The sequence below is a fragment of the Saccoglossus kowalevskii genome, chromosome 2 (assembly GCF_978046115.1).
Source record: "Saccoglossus kowalevskii chromosome 2, keSacKowa6.1, whole genome shotgun sequence".
NCBI lineage: Eukaryota > Metazoa > Hemichordata > Enteropneusta > Harrimaniidae > Saccoglossus > Saccoglossus kowalevskii.
Genome location: NC_140642.1, coordinates 1,774,042 through 1,800,616, shown reverse-complemented (window position 1 = coordinate 1,800,616; position 26,575 = coordinate 1,774,042). Strand labels below are relative to the sequence as shown.

The 26,575-nt window shown below is 35.1% G+C and overlaps 1 protein-coding gene across 3 annotated transcripts in view; it reads left to right on the top strand.

The window, feature by feature from the left end:
- The first annotated feature begins 6,432 nt into the window (after positions 1 to 6,432).
- The window catches only part of LOC102808893 (uncharacterized), a 33,104-nt gene continuing 12,961 nt past the window's right edge, over positions 6,433 to 26,575 (top strand). For 2 of the 3 annotated variants that reach the window (XM_085507739.1, XM_085507736.1), the window contains exon 1: positions 6,433 to 6,844. In XM_085507739.1, coding sequence (XP_085363865.1) covers positions 6,739 to 6,844 — 106 coding nt within the window. In that variant the 5' untranslated portion in view covers positions 6,433 to 6,738. The remainder of the gene's footprint in view (positions 6,845 to 26,575) is intronic. The other variant, XM_085507738.1, reaches the window with a different exon arrangement.

Sequence of the window (26,575 nt, the reverse complement as noted above, 5' to 3'; positions counted from 1 at the left end):
CATAATTGGATGTGTTATACCTGGACATGATTGGATGTGTCATACCTGGACATGATTGGATGCGTTATACCTGGACATGATTGGATGTGTTATACCTGGACATGATTGGATGTGTCATACATGGACATGATTGGATGTATTATACCTGGACATGATTGGATGTGTTATACCTGGACATGATTGGATGCGTTATACCTGGACATGATTGGATGTGTCATACCTGGACATGATTGGATGCGTTATACCTGGACATGATTGGATGTGTCATACCTGGACATGATTGGATGTGTTATACCTGGACATGATTGGATGTGTTATACCTGGACATGATTGGATGTGTCATACCTGGACATGATAGGATGCGTTATACCTGGACATGATTGGATGTGTTATACCTGGACATGTTCGGATGTGTTATACCTGGACATGATTGGATGTGTTATACCTGGACATGATTGGATGCGTCATACCTGGACATGATTGGATGCGTTATACCTGGAAATGATTGGATGCGTTATACCTGGACATGATTGGATGTGTTATACCTAGACATGATTGGATGTGTTATACCTAGACATGATTGGATGTGTTTTACCTGGACATGATTGGATGTGTTATACCTGGACATGATTGGATGTGTTATACATGGACATGATTGGATGTGTCATACATGGACATGATTGGATGTGTTATACCTGGACATGATTGGATGTGTTATACCTGGACAAGATTGGATGTGTTATACCTGGACATGATTGGATGTGTTATACCTGGACATGATCGGATGTGTCATACCTGGACATGATTGGATGTGTTATACCTGGATATGATTGGATGTGTTATACCTGGACATGATTGGATGTGTTATACCTGGACATGATTGGATGTGTTATACCTGGACATGATTGGATGTGTTATACCTGGACATGATTGGATGTGTTATACCTGGACATGATTGGATGTGTTATACCTGGACATGATTGGATGTGTTATACCTGGACATGATTGGATGTGTTATACCTGGACATGATTGGATGTGTTATACCTGGACATGATTGGATGTGTTATACCTGGACATGATTGGATGTGTTATACCTTGACATGATGATTCTAAATTCCTTTTGGGTTGCTTATCGCAAACCACAACCTCACACCGCATTGTTATGAAAATTACAACTATACGACTATGGTGGTGATTATAATTTAGTTAAATGGTCTAGTAAATCAATTACAAGGTAGTCTGCGTTATTGTTGACGGAATTTTCCAAAGTTCTAGGCAGCGTAGTTGCACCATACATTGTTATAGTATACCGCCCTCTATTTCAATAATCATGAACTTGACTTCTATTATTAAACGAAATTTACAGGCACACGTATAAAAATGGAGCACGACTTTCGAACTCAAAACTAATTGCATTTACGCCACGTCGCAATGCCCAAAAAGATAGCTTACAGTGGGAATCTCCAATGTCAGAGACAACGTGTAGAACATGCCTTGTGTAATCATGATGTGAATAATCTACTCATTTATGTGATACAGCACAGGACGTTGTGAACAAATTTACATATTGTCTTGCGTATTTATTGCTGCATAAAAGTGATACTTGATAAACACCTGATACATGCATGTGCAATTTAATTACAGGAAATTGCACTTGTCAACATCCTCGGTATGAAACTCCAGTAGAAGATTCTAGAAATACTGGAGGTAATTTGCAAGTCTGAGTAAGTGTACATAAATATAAATACTGTTCATTTTAGTTAAGATATGTACATACAGATTATAACTAATAAACATGCATGATGATGTATTTAATAGCTACTCTATCATTTGAACCTCTTTAAATATGTGATATCTTCATTAGAAGCTATGTAGCAGGCAGAACTTACTGTTTGTTGTTCAGCTACTTCAAGCTTTATAACGACTTACTTTCTAAATCAAAACAAAAAGTTAGCATTTCTGTAAGCTTTGGGGCATATTCATGGGTATAGTTCTCTAAGCTAGGGGGTATATTCATGGGTATAGTTCTCTAAGCTAGGGGGTATATTCATGGGTATAGTTCTCTAAGCTAGGGGGTATATTCATGGGTATAGTTCTCTAAGCTAGGGGGTATATTCATGGGTATAGTTCTCTAAGTTAGGGGGTATATTCATGGGTATAGTTCTCTAAGCTAGGGGGTATATTCATGGGTATAGTTCTCTAAGCTAGGGGTATATTCATGGGTATAGTTCTCTAAGCTAGGGGGTATATTCATGGGTATAGTTCTCTAAGCTAGGGGTATATTCATGGGTATAGTTCTCTAAGCTAGGGGGTATATTCATGGGTATAGTTCTCTAAGTTAGGGGGTATACTCATGGGTATATTTCTCTAAACTAGGGGGTATATTCATGGGTATAGTTCTCTAAGCTAGGGGGTATATTCATGGGTATAGTTCTCTAAGCTAGGGGGTATATTCATGGGTATAGTTCTCTAAGCTAGGGGGTATATTCATGGGTATATTTCTCTAAGCTAGGGGGTATATTCATGGGTATAGTTCTCTAAGCTAGGGGGTATATTCATGGGTATAGTTCTCTAAGCTAGGGGGTATATTCATGGGTATAGTTCTCCAAGCTAGGGGGTATATTTATGGGTATTTACAGGTGAAAATAGTGATCATGAAATACAATGCAAAAACTAACTTTTTGCAAAGCTTGTTGGGTAGTATCTATGTAAGACTAAGCCTTGGTTTGTTTGACTACAAACTACACGTGTGTCTTCTACATTAAGACCAGACACAAACAAATTCAAAATCTGCCACTTTGTCACCCAAGATAAAATGTTGGTATTTGTTTCCCATTTTTGCAATATATGTAAACCACAAATTGATACTTTATAATGCCGCCCTAATATTTGACAAAATATACCCCCAAGATGATACATATATTGATGTGCGTGTAGGTTGTACAAATAAGATATCTTGGCTACTCACATGGAGGGCACTTTAATCCTACTCGATATGTAGATTAATTTTATGTTTTTGACAAAAATAATTGCCTGGTTATTTGATGAAGTTTGTGTATGTTGGGTGTTTTGTTTATATTCATGTTTTATATTTGTATTGTTACTACTTTTCGAGCAGCTGATACATATACTGGTGTGCGTGAAGCTTGTACAATTAAGATACCTTGGATTGGTATGGAGGGCCGTAAGAAATATAAGCAATGGTTACAATGTCCATCAGTATTGTCAATCTTTAAGCCTACTCAATAATGTACATTAGTGTTCTTCAAGATTCATTCATTTTGATCTTGATAAAATAATTGCCTGGTTATCTGATGAAGTTTTTTGTGTTTTGTTTATATTCATCATAATTTGCATAATTAGAGTGGGGTCGTTATGTAACCAAATATAATGAAGTTGTCTTTATTTAGAGATGGTAACACTTCCAAGTAGTACACTCCTGAAAAAGAATCGCCTGAACTATTATCACCAATCCAATTGTCTCAATAAGATTTGATGAAACGTTTGATAAATGTTTTAAAAACTACTTATACTTTGGTATTGTTATAAATAGGTCAATGCTATGCAACCTGAGGTGATACCTAAATACCTGTCAATGACTTGTATACCTCTCGTTGAGCGGCGGGTTTATGGGTTCTAACAAAAAACGCGACTTATCGATGATCGCAACTTAATGAGGACAGACAAACTGGAAATATTTCGCTTAGACAAGATGTTGGACGGAAACTAGACTAGCGATCAGAATACGATTACAATGAGTTTCAAAGCAATATCAGTCGAGAAACGCGTTAAATCGTGAGTTAACATCCGAGCCGCACAGTATCGCAGTAAATGGATGTTTGAAAAACACGTGATGCAATGAACTATTAGATATTATCTTTCAAAACTACTGTTGAACAAACAATAGTCGTATTCAGGCTACACCAAGTACGACTAAAAGTAACAATGACAAAAATGACAAGCAGTATTTATGAGTACTCAAAATGACTGTCAATCATGGACAAAATCAAAATGTTAACCCCAAGCTGTTTGTTCAATTTTTAGATGTGTTTAGACCACACCGACTTAATTTTATGGATGACATCCGCGCGCGCATTAGTTTTCGCCTGTTCTCAAAAAAAAAAAATCTCCAACGAGGAGTCTTCACAGATCGGTTTTCGGCCCGGAACTTGCCGACTCATATTGTCGCATAGCGCTGGCTTGTCGTAAAACTCGTTTTGGACTACCTCAAAACGTGCAAATTTTGTTGTAAATGATCTTCTGCACATGCGTATTGCGTTGCCGGGAATTCCAACATGGCGACCACGTGAGCATAAAAGTTCAGAGACAAAATAGACGGATTGTTGTAGACTAGTACGCAATTGACGTCGGCCAGGGAGATGTCACGTTTACACAGCTATACGAGAGATTGGTAGCGGCAAGCGAGTTTCACCCAGACAACTTTAAGGACATATTGTCCAGAGTGGTTGTCCCGCGTTTCTTATTATTTTTTTTTTGCATTTTCTGATTCGGATAAGTGAGTAATATTTTGATCATATGACGAATTTTCATCAAGATACATGTACATAATTTTTCTGCAGCCAAATTGTTGTTGACTCTCTGTTGGTGTTTTTTTGTTTTCAATATTGAGCCTCTTATAATTTGTTACAGAGTTGAAGTAGTTCTTGAGCATTTTTGTCTACACTTAGACTATCTGAAATGTCACTTTAAAAGCTGTAGTTTGAATGTCAAAGAAGTTAATTTCCAGGTTGCTGTTGACAAACTTATTGTTCATTTTTAATTCAATTTTTTGTTTCAATACAACACAGTAAGTTTTTCTTTATTATTGAGTTGATGTGTATACCTTTGGCAAAGCTAACATCTGCCTTATTCTCTTGCCTTTTCAAAATCAAAGGTGATGATACCTGTAACAGTAATACAGTACGAGATGTGTACATCAACATGTGCCTCGTACAAATAAAGACTTCTTGTTGTTTTTTGATACACTGTGTTCTGTGGTTCAATTCGTAATACCAGTATCGTAGTCCTATGGTTTTAGCAGCATTTTTTTTTGGCAGGATTTTGTTTTTCACCTTCTCGCATTAGTTCTGGGGTCTCCAGAGGATGTCATCCATAAAATTAAATCAGTGTAGCCTTATGTAAACATGGTGCTAATGATGTAAGTGATATGTTCTAAACTGTTTGTCTGGTCACTTACTATAATAGAGATTTGGTAACAATGCAAAATAATATTCATGATGTAATTGTAAAAAATATAGTATTGTATGGCTTGTCTTTTTTACAGAGCAATGTGATGGAGTAGAACCCCGTCCTAAACAGTGAATCTTCGAACAAAGTTTCGATAAGGAAAAACGAAATGGTGTTTACCAAACTGTCGCTAAAAAAACGCACCATGAAAGTTTGCACGCCCCGCTATTGGCCAAAATCCAATGTGTTGATGTTTTCTTACACCTAACAACCAATATATGTTTACGTCACTTTGAACTTTGGATGACCCCGTTACATAATAAAATAATAATATATTCACGTCATATATTTAAGCAATTACACTAGGAAAATGTATTTTCAAGACACTTCAAATTTAAATAGCCCTATCATGCAAAAATACAATGGGAATAGTATAGCCACGACAAACCCAATAACGAACAGACAAGGCAGAGCAGGGCAGATTTGTAAACTACTAAACATCGCATAGTTCCAAAATGGCAGACTTTGCGAAGACCGGTGCGTGAAGGTCAGATTGGCAGCATGGAAATAATGGGATTCGAATTTATGTCTCCAGAGTCCAGTTATTACCGGGACGTCATTCATTTTGCAAAAGCTGTGAATGCATGTTCGTGTTGTTTGGATCTTCTTCATTGCGTTTGTTTGACAATTAGCTTTCATGGCGTGTGTTCTACAAATGTTATTATTTGTTGGAAACAAATGAAACACACTTTTATAATTCTAACAATATTATAACCGCATTAGTTTTCAGAAATAGTGTTTCACTATCGACCACGAATTAAGCAAACCACAGTCCCTGGGAGCCATTCAGTCGACTTATTGAAGTGTGATTTAGCGAGACGTCACAACGGCTAAGCTCAACCTTTGTTTCTTTTCTTCAGAATTAGAAAACAGACAATACACCAAATTATGCAGCTTTAAAAAATACCGAGAACCCGAAATCTAAAGCGAATGAAAATGTATAGACTGCAGACACTTTCTCAAACCTAACTTTCAAATAAAACGCGAAGACATTTCAAGCGATGGTCCTTGGGGTCAGGTACTGCATATTCCGACGAAGTGAGTTTATTCAACGCGAATGTAGAAATACGCCACCTGGGTGTTCACAATCACTCACCTAAGGACACTCGATACACGGGGATGAATGAAGAAATACTTTCCATTTTGCTGAGTATTAAAAAGAAAAGCCCTGTGTCGGTCGATAGCATATGCAATTGTCACTCGACACAAAGCAGCGTCGTTCTGTGCAGTGAACCGAGTTGCTCAGTGTAACATATTTATTGGCCGCAACCAGTCTCAGGCAGAATCGATTTTTTGAATGGGTTATTGTGGCTGGCAATGGTGCAGTCAATTTCTATTACGTGGTATATACATGAGCTAATGACGTCATCTTAACCAAATACGCACAACGTCAATTATACCTGACTTAGTACTAGAAGAATTTGTTATACTCTCGTTTTTGGAATGCCTAACACGGAGACAGGGTCGATGTGCTCCGTTCATTGCATCAAATGTACGCTCTGATGGTTTGCTTGCACTCAATCAATACGTACGTTCTGTGTGTTCTTGTATGCTGTACTATGGCCCAGCAAGTCATGGATAAAGCTGTCAGAGAAAGTAGGTATTTTGTTTTGTTTTTTATATTTTTACTGCGGTTTTAGATAAATGAATGCTATAGTGCAGTGTGTGATATTTGGTGTGGTAAATTACTTACGACGTTCTACAATAACAATACATGTTAAGTAGAAATTGACATAAATGACCATAATATATATCTTCTATTGGTCAGCTGAGACGATGACTAGACTGCTAAACATTTTCGGCTACATCAAACACATGTAAAGGTCAAATACAGGCGCAGATGGTATACGGGTGAAAACGTGGTTAATGGGCATTATTAAACTAGTTCTGTCTAACGTACGCTTTCTCATGCTAAAAAAAAACAAACAAAATTAGGTTATGTCATTTCGGGTCATTTTGTCCAAAGTCCCTGTTATGTGTCCGATATACGTTAATTAGCATCGACGAAGTTCAAGAAGTCACTTTCATATCATACAGCGTAGCCTTCGGGTGGAGTTTTAAAATAACATTTGTGCACAATTTAGCTGTCGGCGGTAGCCAACAATGTGATTAAACATGAACAAGCATATACACGTAAATGCTGATACACGATCATCAATGAAATCAATGAAACCCGTCCGCTCGTTAAATTGGTGCTGAACAACATGTTTACGTTGAAGCCGTTGACAAACACAGAGTAATTTAAAATCAATGTGTTATCGAGTATAACATGTTTTTATGTTTGTGCATTTCAGCTCAAGTATCGATTGTGTGATATTTGAGTAATTACTGACTGATACGTCACTAGTATATGCGGCACTATTAGTAACAATGGTTGAATGAACATTACGTATATAAGGATACTGAAAGCAAAATATTTCTCAAACCTAGTTTCTGAAAGCTCTTGGTTCAAATAATTTGAAATTAGCCACCAATGTTATTTCTATGTAAACATAGGAATTATATTTTCCTGAATCTTTCGGAAAATTGGTTTATGAAGTTGACATGCAACTCATATACCCGAAATTCTCACCATACCAATTTACATAAAAAAAACGTTTGATATAAAGAAGTCTTGTACAAATAAATAATAATGAGAACATAATTAGACGTATACTAATTTGCATATTTCATATATTCTCTCTTTTCCCACTTCAAATGACGATGCAATATACCACATATTTGATTACTTATACATATATCTCTGCACCTACTCCAATGTTCTATTAATTATGTAAATATTTGTCAGGTTTGGTACAATTTTATAAATGTACCATTCACACATAATAGAGCTTCAACATTTAAATTTTAACATAAAGTTTAAAAACAGCTCAAAACAGCCGTTTTGTTCAAAATGTTTTGGGAAAAAACATACATACATAAATAAATGATACTAGCACATGTTTGGATTTATCATAACTACTAGATACATATCAAACCACAAATGACAACACTGTGTTTCAGTACACTAATGATAGTAGTATGCATTGCACTACACGGAAATAAAATGTATTGAAATGTAATTAGTAAATCGCGTACTGCCTTAACAAATAAAAGAGAAACACATTTGCTCAATAATTTAATTGAATGTAGTTGCAGGCAAACGATATACAGCTGTACACAGGGGATTTGAACTCGTGATCACGGCAAGTAGACCCCCCCCCCACGCCACAGTCACATCCCTAAAAATGGCGTGTTATTATTACGGTCTCACAATGACATATCCACACAACGTATATAATTAAGTAAGCACACACGTATAAGCCTAATATTGATGGTGTATATCATGACATAGACTATGAAGTGCTTTGTGACAAATATCACAATAGACTGACCCTGTTGTATATTACATCGTTTTATGCAATTGACCATAACATAATTGTGATTGACTGGTGTATGTAAAATCAGTAATCACGTTAAAGTTAAACAGTCTTGAATTTGCTAATAATAATTATATTTGTGAATCAAGTCGAGTTAATTTAACATTATCAGCTTGTAAATTAAACCTAAACATTCTATCCTACTTGTTTACAATAATTTGATCTGCGAGTTGTCTAAAAATAAAATAAGCTGAGTCTACGCCCCGCTGTCACTGCTTTGCGAAATGCCAAAATACATAAAGCGTGAGGTTTAGTTATTGCCGTGAAACGTGGCGAAGTCGCATGTGCGTGTTAGCGCTTCACCAAAGACGATTGCAATATGGTTCATAGCTCACTGTGATGGTGAGTTTGTTTTATTCTAATGCTCATATGAATAATCAGCTGTCTTTATAAACACTCCGACGACTTGGATATGATTTGCAGCTTATAACACTTACTAAATAGTTTCCCGTTTTAATAACACAGTTGAGATTACTATCATGACTTAAAGGAATGTGTTATTTTCTAAAACGATTTAGAATCACGTAATCTAAGTCTCGACATTTGTAAAACATAATATACAGACTATATAAACACGAAATTACAATAATTATGTGAAGTGACTTCGGCATAGTTTGTGGGTATTTGTGGATATGGTTTATATCATATCTGAATCTACAGTCCGACCTCACCACAAACAACACCACTGTGTGCCATACTGAGTTGATAAATTATCTACGTAATTGTTTCAAGCCCAGTAAAATACGTTTCTCGTGGTAGCGGGTTTATTGTGTTTCACGTAATATCACAGCAATATCACAGCGTTTCATTATACGCGTACACACACACAATAACAATCTGAAGTTAGTTAGTTACTGCTGGCGAAACAAGGTGGCGAAATACTAGTATCTGGACATGCAATATGTAATAAAATTATCAAAATCAACCCACGATATCATATTTTACACTCGTTTAATAAATTTTATATCAAACGTCACCCATTGGATATTCTCTAAAATGTTTTGTGCTAGTATTATAATACTCACTAGCGGTGAAGGTCAGTGAACGTTTAACTGCTCTTCTCGTGGTCTACGTTTTTTTAAATGTAGGTTTTCCAAATGAGTTTTTTTATACTAACTACGTTACACCCCACTATACTACTATAATTAATGACCATCTAATTGTCATTCAATGTCACGGCATGTTCAAAACTAGGAGAGTAACAAAGATGAACTAGCATTTTCACACAGTGGGCTGAGGCTGACCAAATATGTGTTACCCTGACTTGGTTTACAGTAAGAGAGTACATATCCCATTGTATGTATATACCCACAGCACATATCTAGTTCCATTTAATCTAAGCCCGTTTTTGTAAAACAAAAATAATTGTTTATTCTCTAAATATACGAAATGTACAATGTTTTTTCTAATGAAACCAAATGTACATGTTCACGGTCCTTCGGCGTCCATGTCAGCTGCTTAGCTGTTCGTTTCACGTGTAAATGACTAGTGTGTGTATATACCAGCTGCCTATGAATATTGTCCATATATATATATATATATATATATATATATATATATATATATATATATATATATATATATATATATGTATATAAAGAATACGTATGTTTTTTCATTGATTGTGTGTGTGTGATATATATTTCTTTATTTCGCAAGAACGATCGCATTTATATATGTATTCAAGTGCACGTCTATGACGTTAATAAAAGTTAAAAAGAGGTAACGCAGTGTATGGCACTAAACAGAGATATAACATACAAATATTGCCTGAAAAAAAACACGCGGCAGCAATCTGTACTCAATGCACCTTAGCGACAGTCAATGTACCTACTGGTATACATCCTATTAAATATGACCGTAAAGTTCACTAACTCGAATACAATGCAAAACGCGGAGAATTGGACGCGTTGTGAAGGTCATGGCGTAAATTAATTAATTAACGTGTTCATTTGAGACGGTAGAACATGAAACAGGCGCATTCTACTACAAATCATTCTACTGATTACAATTTTAAGGGCTTTCCTATCAATTTAAGAAATTAATCTTGGCAATGTTTATTTTTAGTTGGTTTCGAGCTGATATTATAATATCTGTATTTATGTGAGCAAAGGACCGATGTGTTTTGTTCGAAAATAAAACTAATGTATTGCCTCAAGGGTTACTTTGCCCTTTCAAATTTATTTCACTCGGCAATCATGCGAAATATGATCACTAATCTGAACGGGTTTATGCGTAGTTACTTCATTATATAAAATGGACATTTAATTCAACTAGAATAGCTAATACATACTGGGTAAAATATAGAACTATATTACGAAGGATGCAATTTAAACCTTTCTGGCAAATTGATCTCGGAGACGTATACTACCAATACCATATAGGACATCGTACATTTGAAAGTGAATATTTCGGTGGCCACTCTTCTTGCGGCGATGCGTACTTGCAGAAAACCTAAAATAAAACAATGATACGTAACATAATTAAAGCATCAAGATACCTATCCAATACATGTATTCACATACATGGCAAAATCCACGATGTTCATCTTCTGCTGTACTGCATTTGAATGAACTGTGCAGTGTACTCGTTGAACATAAAACTAGAAGCCTGGAACATATTAGTACTACGTTCGTTTTTCTGCTTCACCTTTAATAAGACAAGTGATTATGCTCTACCACTGATTGAATGATTAAAACAACCATGTGACATTCAGAACGACATTGTGTCACCCCAGTGGCGATTTTCGTCACTTATACGACATGTGATGTCAATACTCGGAGTATCGGCCACATTTAATACATGGATGAATAGTATTTCTAACAAGACATGTCTGGGAATGTTTTTTATGATTACTATCTGCATACCAGTGAATACCTGTATTGTCAACAGAGACTCGTAAACCTACGTGGTCTGTTTTTATCACGCAAGTTTACGAGTGCTGAAGGGTGCCTCTGAAATAGGCAACTATTAAACATATATTCTAGGTCATCAAACGCGTGCACAGTTACACCAATAGTGTCGTTTGAAAGTAATAATGTAACATCACTAAATATAACCAACGGCTAAGTTTTTATGATCGGGGTCATCGTTCAAAATCAGAGAGGAGCTCCTTAATTTCAGCAGTTTTACAATTACCCAACATGTATTGCTGGGGTAAGATGATTACAGGCTTAGTCTTTTACACCAATCATCGCCAGTTACATTATTGCTGGGGTAAGATGATTACAGGCTTAGTCTTTTACACCAATCATCGCCAGTTACATGTATTGCTGGGGTAAGATGATTACAGGCTTAGTCTTTTACACCAATCATCGCCAGTTACATGTATTGCTGGGGTAAGATGATTACAGGCTTAGTCTTTTACACCAATCATCGCCAGTTACATGTATTGCTGGGGTAAGATGATTACAGGCTTAGTCTTTTACACCAATCATCGCCAGTTACATGTATTGCTGGGGTAAGATGATTACAGGCTTAGTCTTTTACACCAATCATCGCCAGTTACATGTATTGCTGGGGTAAGATGATTACAGGCTTAGTCTTTTACACCAATCATCGCCAGTTACATTATTGCTGGGGTAAGATGATTACAGGCTTAGTCTTTTACACCAATCATCGCCAGTTACATTATTGCTGGGGTAAGATGATTACAGGCTTAGTCTTTTACACCAATCATCGCCAGTTACATTATTGCTGGGGTAAGATGATTACAGGCTTAGTCTTTTACACCAATCATCGCCAGTTACATGTATTGCTGGGGTAAGATGATTACAGGCTTAGTCTTTTACACCAATCATCGCCAGTTACATGTATTGCTGGGGTAAGATGATTACAGGCTTAGTCTTTTACACCAATCATCGCCAGTTACATTATTGCTGGGGTAAGATGATTACAGGCTTAGTCTTTTACACCAATCATCGCCAGTTACATGTATTGCTGGGGTAAGATGATTACAGGCTTAGTCTTTTACACCAATCATCGCCAGTTACATGTATTGCTGGGGTAAGATGATTACAGGCTTAGTCTTTTACACCAATCATCGCCAGTTACATTATTGCTGGGGTAAGATGATTACAGGCTTAGTCTTTTACACCAATCATCGCCAGTTACATGTATTGCTGGGGTAAGATGATTACAGGCTTAGTCTTTTACACCAATCATCGCCAGTTACATGTATTGCTGGGGTAAGATGATTACAGGCTTAGTCTTTTACACCAATCATCGCCAGTTACATTATTGCTGGGGTAAGATGATTACAGGCTTAGTCTTTTACACCAATCATCGCCAGTTACATGTATTGCTGGGGTAAGATGATTACAGGCTTAGTCTTTTACACCAATCATCGCCAGTTACATTATTGCTGGGGTAAGATGATTACAGGCTTAGTCTTTTACACCAATCATCGCCAGTTACATGTATTGCTGGGGTAAGATGATTACAGGCTTAGTCTTTTACACCAATCATCGCCAGTTACATGTATTGCTGGGGTAAGATGATTACAGGCTTAGTCTTTTACACCAATCATCGCCAGTTACATGTATTGCTGGGGTAAGATGATTACAGGCTTAGTCTTTTACACCAATCATCGCCAGTTACATGTATTGCTGGGGTAAGATGATTACAGGCTTAGTCTTTTACACCAATCATCGCCAGTTACATTATTGCTGGGGTAAGATGATTACAGGCTTAGTCTTTTACACCAATCATCGCCAGTTACATGTATTGCTGGGGTAAGATGATTACAGGCTTAGTCTTTTACACCAATCATCGCCAGTTACATGTATTGCTGGGGTAAGATGATTACAGGCTTAGTCTTTTACACCAATCATCGCCAGTTACATGTATTGCTGGGGTAAGATGATTACAGGCTTAGTCTTTTACACCAATCATCGCCAGTTACATTATTGCTGGGGTAAGATGATTACAGGCTTAGTCTTTTACACCAATCATCGCCAGTTACATGTATTGCTGGGGTAAGATGATTACAGGCTTAGTCTTTTACACCAATCATCGCCAGTTACATGTATTGCTGGGGTAAGATGATTACAGGCTTAGTCTTTTACACCAATCATCGCCAGTTACATGTATTGCTGGGGTAAGATGATTACAGGCTTAGTCTTTTACACCAATCATCGCCAGTTACATGTATTGCTGGGGTAAGATGATTACAGGCTTAGTCTTTTACACCAATCATCGCCAGTTACATGTATTGCTGGGGTAAGATGATTACAGGCTTAGTCTTTTACACCAATCATCGCCAGTTACATTATTGCTGGGGCAAGATGATTACAGGCTTAGTCTTTTACACCAATCATCGCCAGTTACATGTATTGCTGGGGTAAGATGATTACAGGCTTAGTCTTTTACACCAATCATCGCCAGTTACATGTATTGCTGGGGTAAGATGATTACAGGCTTAGTCTTTTACACCAATCATCGCCAGTTACATTATTGCTGGGGCAAGATGATTACAGGCTTAGTCTTTTACACCAATCATCGCCAGTTACATGTATTGCTGGGGTAAGATGATTACAGGCTTAGTCTTTTACACCAATCATCGCCAGTTACATTATTGCTGGGGTAAGATGATTACAGGCTTAGTCTTTTACACCAATCATCGCCAGTTACATGTATTGCTGGGGTAAGATGATTACAGGCTTAGTCTTTTACACCAATCATCGCCAGTTACATGTATTGCTGGGGTAAGATGATTACAGGCTTAGTCTTTTACACCAATCATCGCCAGTTACATTATTGCTGGGGTAAGATGATTACAGGCTTAGTCTTTTACACCAATCATCGCCAGTTACATGTATTGCTGGGGTAAGATGATTACAGGCTTAGTCTTTTACACCAATCATCGCCAGTTACATGTATTGCTGGGGTAAGATGATTACAGGCTTAGTCTTTTACACCAATCATCGCCAGTTACATGTATTGGTTTTAATCTCAAGTCTATGTTGTATTTATCTTCAAATATCTTTTGACAAATTGACCCTTAAACTGAAATAATTAATCAATCTCCATATAAAGACCACCAGGACAAATTTCCAGTCGCTATATACACATGTTTATGTTATGGCATGGCATTCACAATTCGGTACTTTAAGCATTCGTGCTCAATTGGGTAATTAATATTCCTTCATAAGAATGTACATTTTAACCACAAATGAGGATACTTACATTTACACCGTCGCAGTCTGAAACCAATGAATTCCACTCCAAGCAGAATCTGCAACAAATAATCTTACTACAATTTTCACAAATAAATCAGCAAAACATATCATTTCTCTCAAACCTAAAGCCAAATGTCATATACCCTGTAGGACATCTGTACTCCTTAGCCATAGTAACGACCATTATTTTGACACTTTCTCTCTGTGAGTGCAGAAACTGTTAGGCAAAAACGTTCGGTTGTTGGCGTGGGTGCACGAATCACATGCAGTGGGGAAAGGGTAATATGAAATTAAAACCATAGTACAAAAAACTAAAAGACACTGCCTACGCTAAAAACATCTTCCAAATTATTGAAATTCAAAAACTGTTCTAGTCAACATTTATGTAATGTATCGAAAGTATGATTTAACGGATCAATGTTGTTGCAAAAATTATCATTAATTTTCGACAAAAACAGTGACAAAATTAATAGCATACAGTCTTGATAATTAGAAAGAACATAGTCAAAATCTGTTTAAACGGTTTAAAAAACTTACATTGTACTCTCAAAATTAAATCAGGTAATTTTACAGCGAAGGAACTTGTTTAAGTTCTGTAAAACATCAAAATCAAATTAAACTTGAATGTATTATATATTTGAAAATATCTCAAATGTAAATGAATCTCGAAAAACTAGATAAAGTGCAGGTCAAAAAAAGTAGGTTCGTCACATTTTTGAAGGAGGCAAAAGAGAACAATGTTACAGTGGTGCTACTGATTGTTGATTTTTCGACGGCCTTTGCTTATAGAAGTGCACAGAGACAAAATGAAAGATATTCTCTTGACCTATGGAATATGACGAAACGAAACAGCTGCCATTATGACACTCTACCTCAATACCATTTCCATAGTAAAATTCCCGGATGTTGATACTAAATACTTACATGCTGGAGTCTTACAGATGGTCGCATCTTTTCGTACCCTAGACTATGTACTCCGCACATCTCTAGACTAACTCAATGACATAAGATTGACTCTCAAGTAGACACCCAACTGAGAATATCACATATTCAGAATATACAAATGACCTAGCCCTAATATCAAAGACCTTTAATTAGTGCTATTTGTGATATCTCTATAACAACTGTATATTATTTCAAAAGAACGTGACAAGTCGACATTAGACTTTGTCCGACTCATCTCCATTTATATGTCGGTAGTTTTTATTAACTTCTCCCATCGATTTGAAAATTGAATTATACTGTAGAACTAGTCAGTGACTCGGTCTTAATGTGTCACTGCGTATTACCAAGTTAAAAATAAAAGCCAAGTCAAATTGTAGTCTTTCCATAGATAATTGGGCTGTGGCAGTTGATCGATTTGTGCAGTCCAGCATTACTATAATGTATAAGAACCTACTGCATCATGCTGACTCGCCATATTTATGGTCGAAAAGAAATGCTTTTACAAGAATTGACTTCACTATTTTTATCGCCCTTGCAATGTTATATTACAAGAACCTATTCTTTCTGGCAGTGTTAGAACAATGTGTCTCAACATTTTAAAATTAGATAGATAATGAATTATTAGTAAGCAAAGCGTTATTGCTGTTTAATCAATTTCATCACATTTTCTCTAGTCTTGTTTTCGAGCACACTGTTGTGGGTAAAATCTTGTTTACATCAATCAGCCTAAAATATGTCATGGCCGCAAGTCGTTGAAGAGTTATAGTAGGAGGACTTTATCTGCATGACCTACCACCTCAAACCGACTGTTGATACTTATTTTACGTTTTTTAATTTTTGAGAACAGAAAGATTTTACTTGAAATAGACAGACAAAAAATATAACGCTACGCAATACAGCATTCTAGTTGGTCTAGAAGTAATAGGTTTTTTTAATTTCACTTTGAGCGAATTTTAAATAATGCATCGTAATTTACTGTGCCATTCAAATAACACGTTTCTGTGAGGCTACTGATTATTGAATGTTAATGGTTAAATTTTGAAAACGTATGAACACAGGTCAATACTAATGCCGCCACTATTCGCAATGAATGTATATAATATATATTCAATAATATGGAAGGAATTACAATTTAACCACATACCAAACACGTATTAAATGTTATTCCAAAGTGTTAAACCCAAACCAATGACACAGTGTTATTTATAGGGTTAAACGTTAGTCAGCGCGTACGTGCCAGAAAAATCATCTGTTAAGTATAATCATGATGTAAACATTATTCATATTTTAATAATTCGTGGCCTAGTTTGCAGTGTTGATGATTGGCTGTGATTTTGAATAAAACCAACTATTAACGTAGCGTATAACGCGTTATAGAGTAAACGGATTTAGTATTTTCTTTTTAAAAAGCTAAAAAATATATTGGAATTTCATGGCGTCGTTGATGTGTATGTGTTGATCGCAAAGTAACTATGCTGGATTTTGTTGTCTAGATGCTGTATTGAAAAAAAAAACATATTTATAAATATTAAAACAAAGTGAAACATCCCAAGGGATGACGTAGAACATGTATTATTGACATATTAAGTGATATCACAAGGCGCGTATCAGCAATCCAATCTACACCCCTAATGGGTCACGTCACACTATGACCGATACGGCCGGCTCTACAGTCTACATTACTCACTCACGTAATGTGAAACTCATTTCAGTATCCTTTCAAGGTCTATACGCATATTGGGTCAATTATTTTGACAAGACATGCATGCTTTACTGAATTGTTTCAATTACCTTCGCCTCATTTGTACGTCTAAAATAGCAATTATTATATATATATATTATTATATATAAACCCCTCACTATATATATATATATATATATATATATATATATATATATATATATATATATATATATATATAGTGAGGGGTTTATCAATATGCGTATTTTAATCTCATTTATGTTCGTTTCATTATTAATGGTGTACACACACTCAACTAACGTAATTACAGAAGAGAAATAACATAGACGTAGTATTAAAGCTTGATATCAAACCCCGTAACTACCCACCAGACTGTGTCGATATTCCCTTGACGGCAATCAAATTATGATATACGAGATAACAGTCAGTATCCCCTAAGTTCCGATTGTGACATTTGGGGTGTATTAAGATACCTCAAAGTATGCATGAAGACAGTAAAGAGGCAGTATCGACCGACGCGCAGCGGAGATCGATGCGACAGCGTACTGACTGGGTACATACTTTGAGGTATCTTCGTAATAACCTTATTATTATACATCTTTTCCTTCGAACGATACAATGTTATTTAACACATAATATTACCGGTACGTGATTACTTACAGTCAACTAATGGTTAACAATATACCACGAGTTGAAATGTTCGAAACAATATACTATAGTGTTCGAAACAATATACTACTATTTGAAATGTTCGAAACAATATACTATAATTTCAAATGTTCGAAACAATATACTATAAGTTTATAAGTGATATGTTCAAAACAAAAAACTATAGGTCCGCGATCATGACATTTGGGGTGTATTACTATTACGACTTTTAGCTGCAACGTAATTTTAATGTATTGATGGATTGTACAATACTATTTAACACATAATATTACCGGTACGTGATTACTTGCAGTCAACTAATGGTTAACAATATACCACGAGTTGCAATAATAAAAACAATACACTATGAGTTGAAATGTTCGAAATTATATACTATGAGTTGAAATGTTCAAAATAATATACTATGAGTTGAAATGTTCGAAATAATATACTATAAGTTGAAATGTTCGAAATTATATACTATGAGTTGAAATGTTCGAAATTATATACTATGAGTTGAAATGTTCAAAATTATATACTATGAGTTGAAATATTCGAAATTATATACTATGAGTTGAAATGTTCGAAATAACATACTATGAGTTGAAATGTTCGAAATAATTTACTATGAGTTGAAATGTTCGAAATTATATACTATGAGTTGAAATGTTCGAAATTATATACTATGAGTTGAAATGTTCGAAATTATATACTACGAGTTGAAATGATCGAAATTATATACTATGAGTTGAAATGTTCGAAATAATATACTATGAGTTGAAATGTTCGAAATTATATACTATGAGTTGAAATGTTCGAAATAATATTCTATGAGTTGAAATGTTCAAAATAATATACTATGAGTCGAAATGTTAGAAATAATATACTATGAGTTGAAATGTTCGAAACAATATACCACGAGTTGAAATGTTCGAAATTATATACTATGAGTTGAAATGTTCGAAATAATTTACTATGAGTTGAAAAGTTCAAAATAATATACTATGAGTCGAAATGTTCGAAATAATATACTATGAGTCGAAATGTTCGAAATAATATACTATGAGTTGAAATGTTCGAAACAATATACCACGAGTTGAAATGTTCGAAACAATATACCACGAGTTGAAATGTTCGAAACGATATACCATGTGTTGACATGTTCGAAACAATATACCACGAGTTGAAATGTTCGAAACAATGATAATAATTACGTAACCCTGGGAAAACATTTGAATCCTCAAACCGTAAAACATACGTTACAAGCAGACATTTTTCCGCGCTTGGAAACATATTTTGCCATACCAAATTGATATAGCAGAGCGGTTTTATATTTACGTAATTTCTTGTGAATGCAATGTGCAAGTTGTTTCAGTTCAATCATGCTGCCATCAAAGATCAGACAACGCGTGACACTATTTGACAAAATACAATGTGTGTGTTTTGTATCTCTCTCACGTAACGTATTCGACACAATATAATATATGTGTTTGGTATCACTCTCACGTAACATATTCGAAACAATATAATGTATGTGTCTGGTATCACTGTCACGTAACGTATTCAACAAAATATAATGTATGTGTATGGTATTACTGTCACGTAACGTATTCAACAAAATATAATGTATGTGTTTGGTATCACTGTCACGTAACGTATTCGACAAAATATAATGTATGTGTTTGGTATCACTCTCACGTAACGTATTCAACAAAATATAATGTATGTGTTTGGTATCACTGTCACGTAACGTATTCGACACAATATAATATATGTGTTTAGTATCACTCTCACGTAACATATTCGAAACAATATAATGTATGTGTCTGGTATCACTATCACGTAACGTATTCAACAAAATATAATGTATGTGTATGGTATTACTGTCACGTAACGTATTCAACAAAATATAATGTATGTGTTTGGTATCACCGTCACGTAACGTATTCGACAAAATATAATGTATGTGTTTGGTATCACTCTCACGTAACGTATTCAACAAAATATAATGTATGTGTTTGGTATCACTCTCACGTAACGTATTAGACAAAATATAATGTATGTGTTTGGTATCACTGTCACGTAACATATTCGACAAAATATAATATATGTGTTTGGTATGACTGTCACGTAACGTATTCGACAAAATATAATATATGTGTTTGGTATCACTGTCACGTAACGTATACGACAAATTATAATGTATGTGTTTGGTATCACTGTCATGTAACGTATTCGACAAAATATAATATATGTGTTTGGTATCACTGTCATGTAATGTATTCGACAAAATATAATATATGTGTTTGGTATCACTGTCATGTAACGTATTCCACAAAATATAATGTATGTGTTTGGTATCACTGTCACGTAACGTATTCAACAAAATATAATGTATGTGTTTGGTATCACTGTCATGTAATGTATTCGACAAAATATAATGTGTGTGTTTGGTATCACTGTCATGTAACGTATTCGACAAAATATATGTATGTGTTTGGTATCACTGTCATGTAACGTATTCAACAAAATATAATATATGTGTTTGGTATCACTGTCATGTAACGTATTCCACAAAATATAATGTATGTGTTTGGTATCACTATCACGTAACGTATTCCACAAAATATAATGTATGTGTTTGGTATCACTGTCATGTAACGTATTCAACAAAATATAATGTATGTGTTTGGTATCACTGTCATGTAACGTATTCAACAAAATATAATGTATGTGTTTGGTATCACTGTCATGTAACGTATTCGACAAAATATAAAGTATGTGTTTGGTATCACTGTCATGTAACGTATTCGACAAAATATATGTATGTGTTTGGTATCACTGTCACGTAACGTATTCGAAACAATATAATGTATGTGTCTGGTATCACTGTCACGTAACGTATTCGACAAAATATAATATATGTGTTTGGTATCACTGTCACGTAACGTATTCGACAAAATATAATATATGTGTTTGGTATTAATGTCACGTAACGTATTCAACAAAATATAATATATGTGTTTAGTATCACTGTCACGTAACGTATTCGAAACAATATAATGTATGTGTCTGGTATCACTGTCACGTAACGTGTTCGACAAAATATAATATATGTGTTTGGTATCACTGTCACGTAACGTATTCGACAAAATATAATATATGTGTTTGGTATCACTGTCACGTAACGTATTCGAAACAATATAATGTATGTGTCTGGTATCACTGTCACGTAACGTATTCGACAAAATATAATACATGTGTTTGGTATCACTGTCACGTAACGTATTTGACAAAATATAATATATGTGTTTGGTATCACTGTCACGTAACGTATTCGACAAAATATAATGTGTGTGTTTGGTATCACTCTCATGTAACGTATTCGACAAAATATAATGTATGTGTCTGGTATCACTGTCACTTAACGTATTCGACAAAATATAATGTATGTGTTTGGTATCACTGTCACGTAACGTATTCGACAAAATATAATATATGTGTCTGGTATCACTGTCACGTAACGTATTCGACAAAATATAATGTATGTGTTTGGTATCACTGTCACGTAACGTATTCGACAAAATATATGTATGTGTTTGATATCACTGTCACGTAACGTATTCGAAACAATATAATGTGTGTGTTTGGTATCACTGTCACGTAACGTATTCGAAACAATATAATGTATGTGTCTGGTATCACTGTCACGTAACGTGTTCGACAAAATATAATATATGTGTTTGGTATCACTGTCACGTAACGTATTCGACAAAATATAATATATGTGTTTGGTATCACTGTCACGTAACGTATTCGAAACAATATAATGTATGTGTCTGGTATCACTGTCACGTAACGTATTCGACAAAATATAATACATGTGCTTGGTATCACTGTCACGTAACGTATTCGACAAAATATAATATATGTGTTTGGTATCACTGTCACGTAACGTATTCGACAAAATATAATGTATGTGTTTGGTATCACTCTCATGTAACGTATTCGACAAAATATAATGTATGTGTCTGGTATCACTGTCACTTAACGTATTCGACAAAATATAATGTATGTGTTTGGTATCACTGTCACGTAATGTATTCGACAAAATATAATATATGTGTCTGGTATCACTGTCACGTAACGTATTCGACAAAATATAATGTATGTGTTTGGTATAACTCTCATGTAACGTATTCGAGAAAATATAATGTATGTTGTTGGTATCACTGTCACGTAACGTATTCGACAAAATATTTGTATGTGTTTGATATCACTGTCACGTAACGTATTCTAAACAATATAATGTGTGTGTCTGGTATCACTGTCACGTAACGTATTCGACAAAATATAATATATGTGTTTGGTATCACTGTCACGTAACGTATTCGACAAAATATAATATATGTGTTTGGTATCACTGTCACGTAATGTATTCGAAACAATATAATGTATGTGTCTGGTATCACTGTCACGTAACGTATTCGACAAAATATAATATATGTGTTTGGTATCACTGTCACGTAACGTATTCGACAAAATATAATGTATGTGTTTGGTATAACTCTCATGTAACGTATTCGACAAAATATAATGTATGTGTTTGGTATCACTCTCATGTAACGTATTCGACAAAATATAATGTATGTGTTTGGTATGTGATCATTGGAATTACAAATAATATCGGCCGCTAATAAAAATTCAGCTAATTGTGTTTGATCGGAACATAGACTTGGATAATCGAATTTGACATTTATGTCTTATCAAGATCAATATTTTGCCTCCGTGATTAGATTGTAACTGACTGTGTGATCGTGACTCGTGTTTTCCCTGACGTCACACTTATGACATTAACAGTTATTAACGCCCTTGAATAATAAAAGTAAATTTAAATTTTTAGTTTAACGATACTAATTGTATTCAATGGCAGGAGAAAAAAGTCATGGCAAGTAACACACTTCGAGATACTGACAACGAATATATATTGTAATCACCAAAAACAACAATTTAATCAATGCAATATTTCATTTTAGTGAAGTGAAGCATTGCTTTCTTGAAATCAGGTTAAATATTAGCGTCAATAAGACCAGCAATTCTACATATTTCATTGTCATAATGTATTTTACGTGCTGCTGTAAAAGTATCATTTCTGTCAATTACGGTCCAATGATAATGCCAAATGGATTAGTAAAACGTATTCACTCTATTAATACCGTCAACTCATCATCCGAGTCGACATAAATGAACACTTTTACGGCACTAGACTACAGTCTAAACGATATTGGTTATTTGGTTAACACCTGCAGTTTCAATTTGTTTTTAGAATTGGAAAATACACGGGATCGGTTCATTTTGTTTATTTGAATTGCAGCTTATATTGTCAATAAGAAGGTTTTCATATGGAGTGACAGATATGGAAATAATAAACCAAAGTCAAGAATTGGTGCGTGCCAATTAAAAATATTCTATTGAATTAGATGAAGTACGGCTACATCTCTCACGTAAATACTGAATATATTTCTAGTTTGAAGGATTCCGAATCGGCTTTTCTAACTTCATTTCCGATATGCTTGTACACAGCCTAATTATGCATATTCATAATTAGATGATGGGCGTGGCAATTGAGGGAAGAGTAAAGAGTAAAAAGAACCAACGAAATTTGCCGCTTAGGGTAAAGAAAGAATTGTAGTACAAAGATCAATAGAATAGATTTGTTGCTGTCAAACATACACGGAAATCATGAAAAAATATTCGATATAAAAACATATATTATGCCTTGCAGCTATGGATTTATTTTATATGACGAACTCTCGTACCCCCTAGATTAATGGATAATTCCTCGTTATAGATATTGTATTGACTAAATAAATAATGTACCAACAAAATAGGATCGCAACTATTACGAAAGGTTTGTCTAGAGATGTTGAACAAGAAAAAATGAAAACATATATAAAAATGATAAGTAATTGTACAAATCAAAATAACTTTAACGCTTCAGTAAACACATAAATCGGTCGACATTCTAGTATCCTTGCCAACAATTATATTTATATAATTCTATAAATGTGCTTTGTGAATCTAGTCACATATAGTTACTTTGAGAATGTGTGTTACTATGGTTACCCTGTGTGTTATGATTTATATTTCTCAAGTGGATAACATCAATGCAGAAGACATTTATTCGCGTGATCGTTGCTACAGTACGTTTTGGTCAACACACGTGATCGTAAGTCAGGAAATATGCAGCAGTTACTAAAACCAAACTGATGTGTAGTCTATGTGTTTTGGTCAACACACGTGATCGTAAGTCAGGAAATATGCAGCAGTTACTAAAACTAAACTGATGTGTAGTCTATGTGTTTTAATCAACACGCGTGATCGTAAGTCAGGAAATAATCAGCAGTTACTAAAACTAAACTGATGTGTAGTCTATGTGTTTTAATCAACACACGTGATCGTAAGTCAGGAAATATGCAGCAGTTACTAAAACTAAACTGATGTGTAGTCTATGTGTTTTGGTCAACACACGTGATCGTAAGTCAGGAAATATGCAGCAGTTACTAAAACTAAACTGATGTGTAGTCTATGTGTTTTGATCAACACGCGTGATCGTAAGTCAGGAAATATGCAGCAGTTACTAAAACTAAACTGATGTGTAGTCTATGTGTTTTGATCAACACGCGTGATCGTAAGTCAGGAAATATGCAGCAGTTACTAAAACTAAACTGATGTGTAGTCTATGTGTTTTGGTCAACACGCGTGATCGTAAGTCAGGAAATATGCAGCAGTTACTAAAACCAAACTGATGTGTAGTCTATGTGTTGTGGTCAACACGCGTGATCGTAAGTCAGGAAATATGCAGCAGTTACTGAAACTAAACTGATGTGTAGTCTATGTGTTTTAATCAACACGCGTGATCGTAAGTCAGGAAATATGCAGCAGTTACTAAAACTAAACTGATGTGTAGTCTATGTGTTTTGGTCAACACGCGTGATCGTAAGTCAGGAAATATGCAGCAGTTACTAAAACTAAACTGATGTGTAGTCTATGTGTTTTGATCAACACGCGTTATCGTAAGTCAGGAAATATGCAGCAGTTACTAAAACTAAACTGATGTGTAGTCTATGTGTTTTAATCAACACGCGTGATCGTAAGTCAGGAAATATGCAGCAGTTACTAAAACTAAACTGATGTGTAGTCTATGTGTTTTGGTCAACACGCGTGATCGTAAGTCAGGAAATATGCAGCAGTTACTAAAACTAAACTGATGTGTAGTCTATGTGTTTTGATCAACACGCGTTATCGTAAGTCAGGAAATATGCAGCAGTTACTAAAACTAAACTGATGTGTAGTCTATGTGTTGTGGTCAACACGCGTGATCGTAAGTCAGGAAATATGCAGCAGTTACTAAAACTAAACTGATGTGTAGTCTATGTGTTTTGGTCAACACGCGTGATCGTAAGTCAGGAAATATGCAGCAGTTACTAAAACTAAACTGATGTGTAGTCTATGTGTTTTGGTCAACACGCGTGATCGTAAGTCAGGAAATATGCAGCAGTTACTAAAACTAAACTGATGTGTAGTCTATGTGTTTTGGTCAACACGCGTGATCGTAAGTCAGGAAATATGCAGCAGTTACTAAAACTAAACTGATGTGTAGTCTATGTGTTTTAATCAACACGCGTGATCGTAAGTCAGGAAATATGCAGCACTTACTAAAACTAAACTGATGTGTAGTCTATGTGTTTTGATAATACGCGTGATCATTCCATGTTTGGAATTCGCGTTTCCTATATGGTACGATTAAAATATACAGTGCAATACACGCTGTAAATTATGGCGTCACGGTGACAGGAGTATAATACATATTAACCTCATATTATTCTGTTCATAAGACAGTAGATATGACCAGTCCGCGCCGAATGTAAACCTATATTTCGAAAAAATCCAAATTAATTCCGTGTAAATTGAGAGACAGGTGTTTCGTCGTTATTAGGCACTGCAATAAAGATTACGACTTTGAGGCGCACTGCGTAAATACTCCCCAGTGACGGGTCATTTATACTTTAGATGACTGCTTCTCATTAGGAATATTACAGAAGTGGACGTTGCGATACATTGTGGAGATTATTAACCTATTATTCTCGCTTAATAGTGATTTTATCCGTATTTTGGCAGTTAACGTTTCCGTACACGTGGCTTTTCAAACTCATCCACACAAAGCATGAATCTCATTCCGGATTTCCTTCTTTGATGAAAGACGCCATTTACTGATTTGTTGTCGATGATATAATTCAATCACTTAAAGTCGTCATACATAACTGGCTAGATTTTGGTGGTTTCATTAATTACAGAATCACCTGTCATGATTTACTGTTATTTTTCAAACTTGATATTGGGTTGTTGATCCTGATGAAATGAAAACGTATGC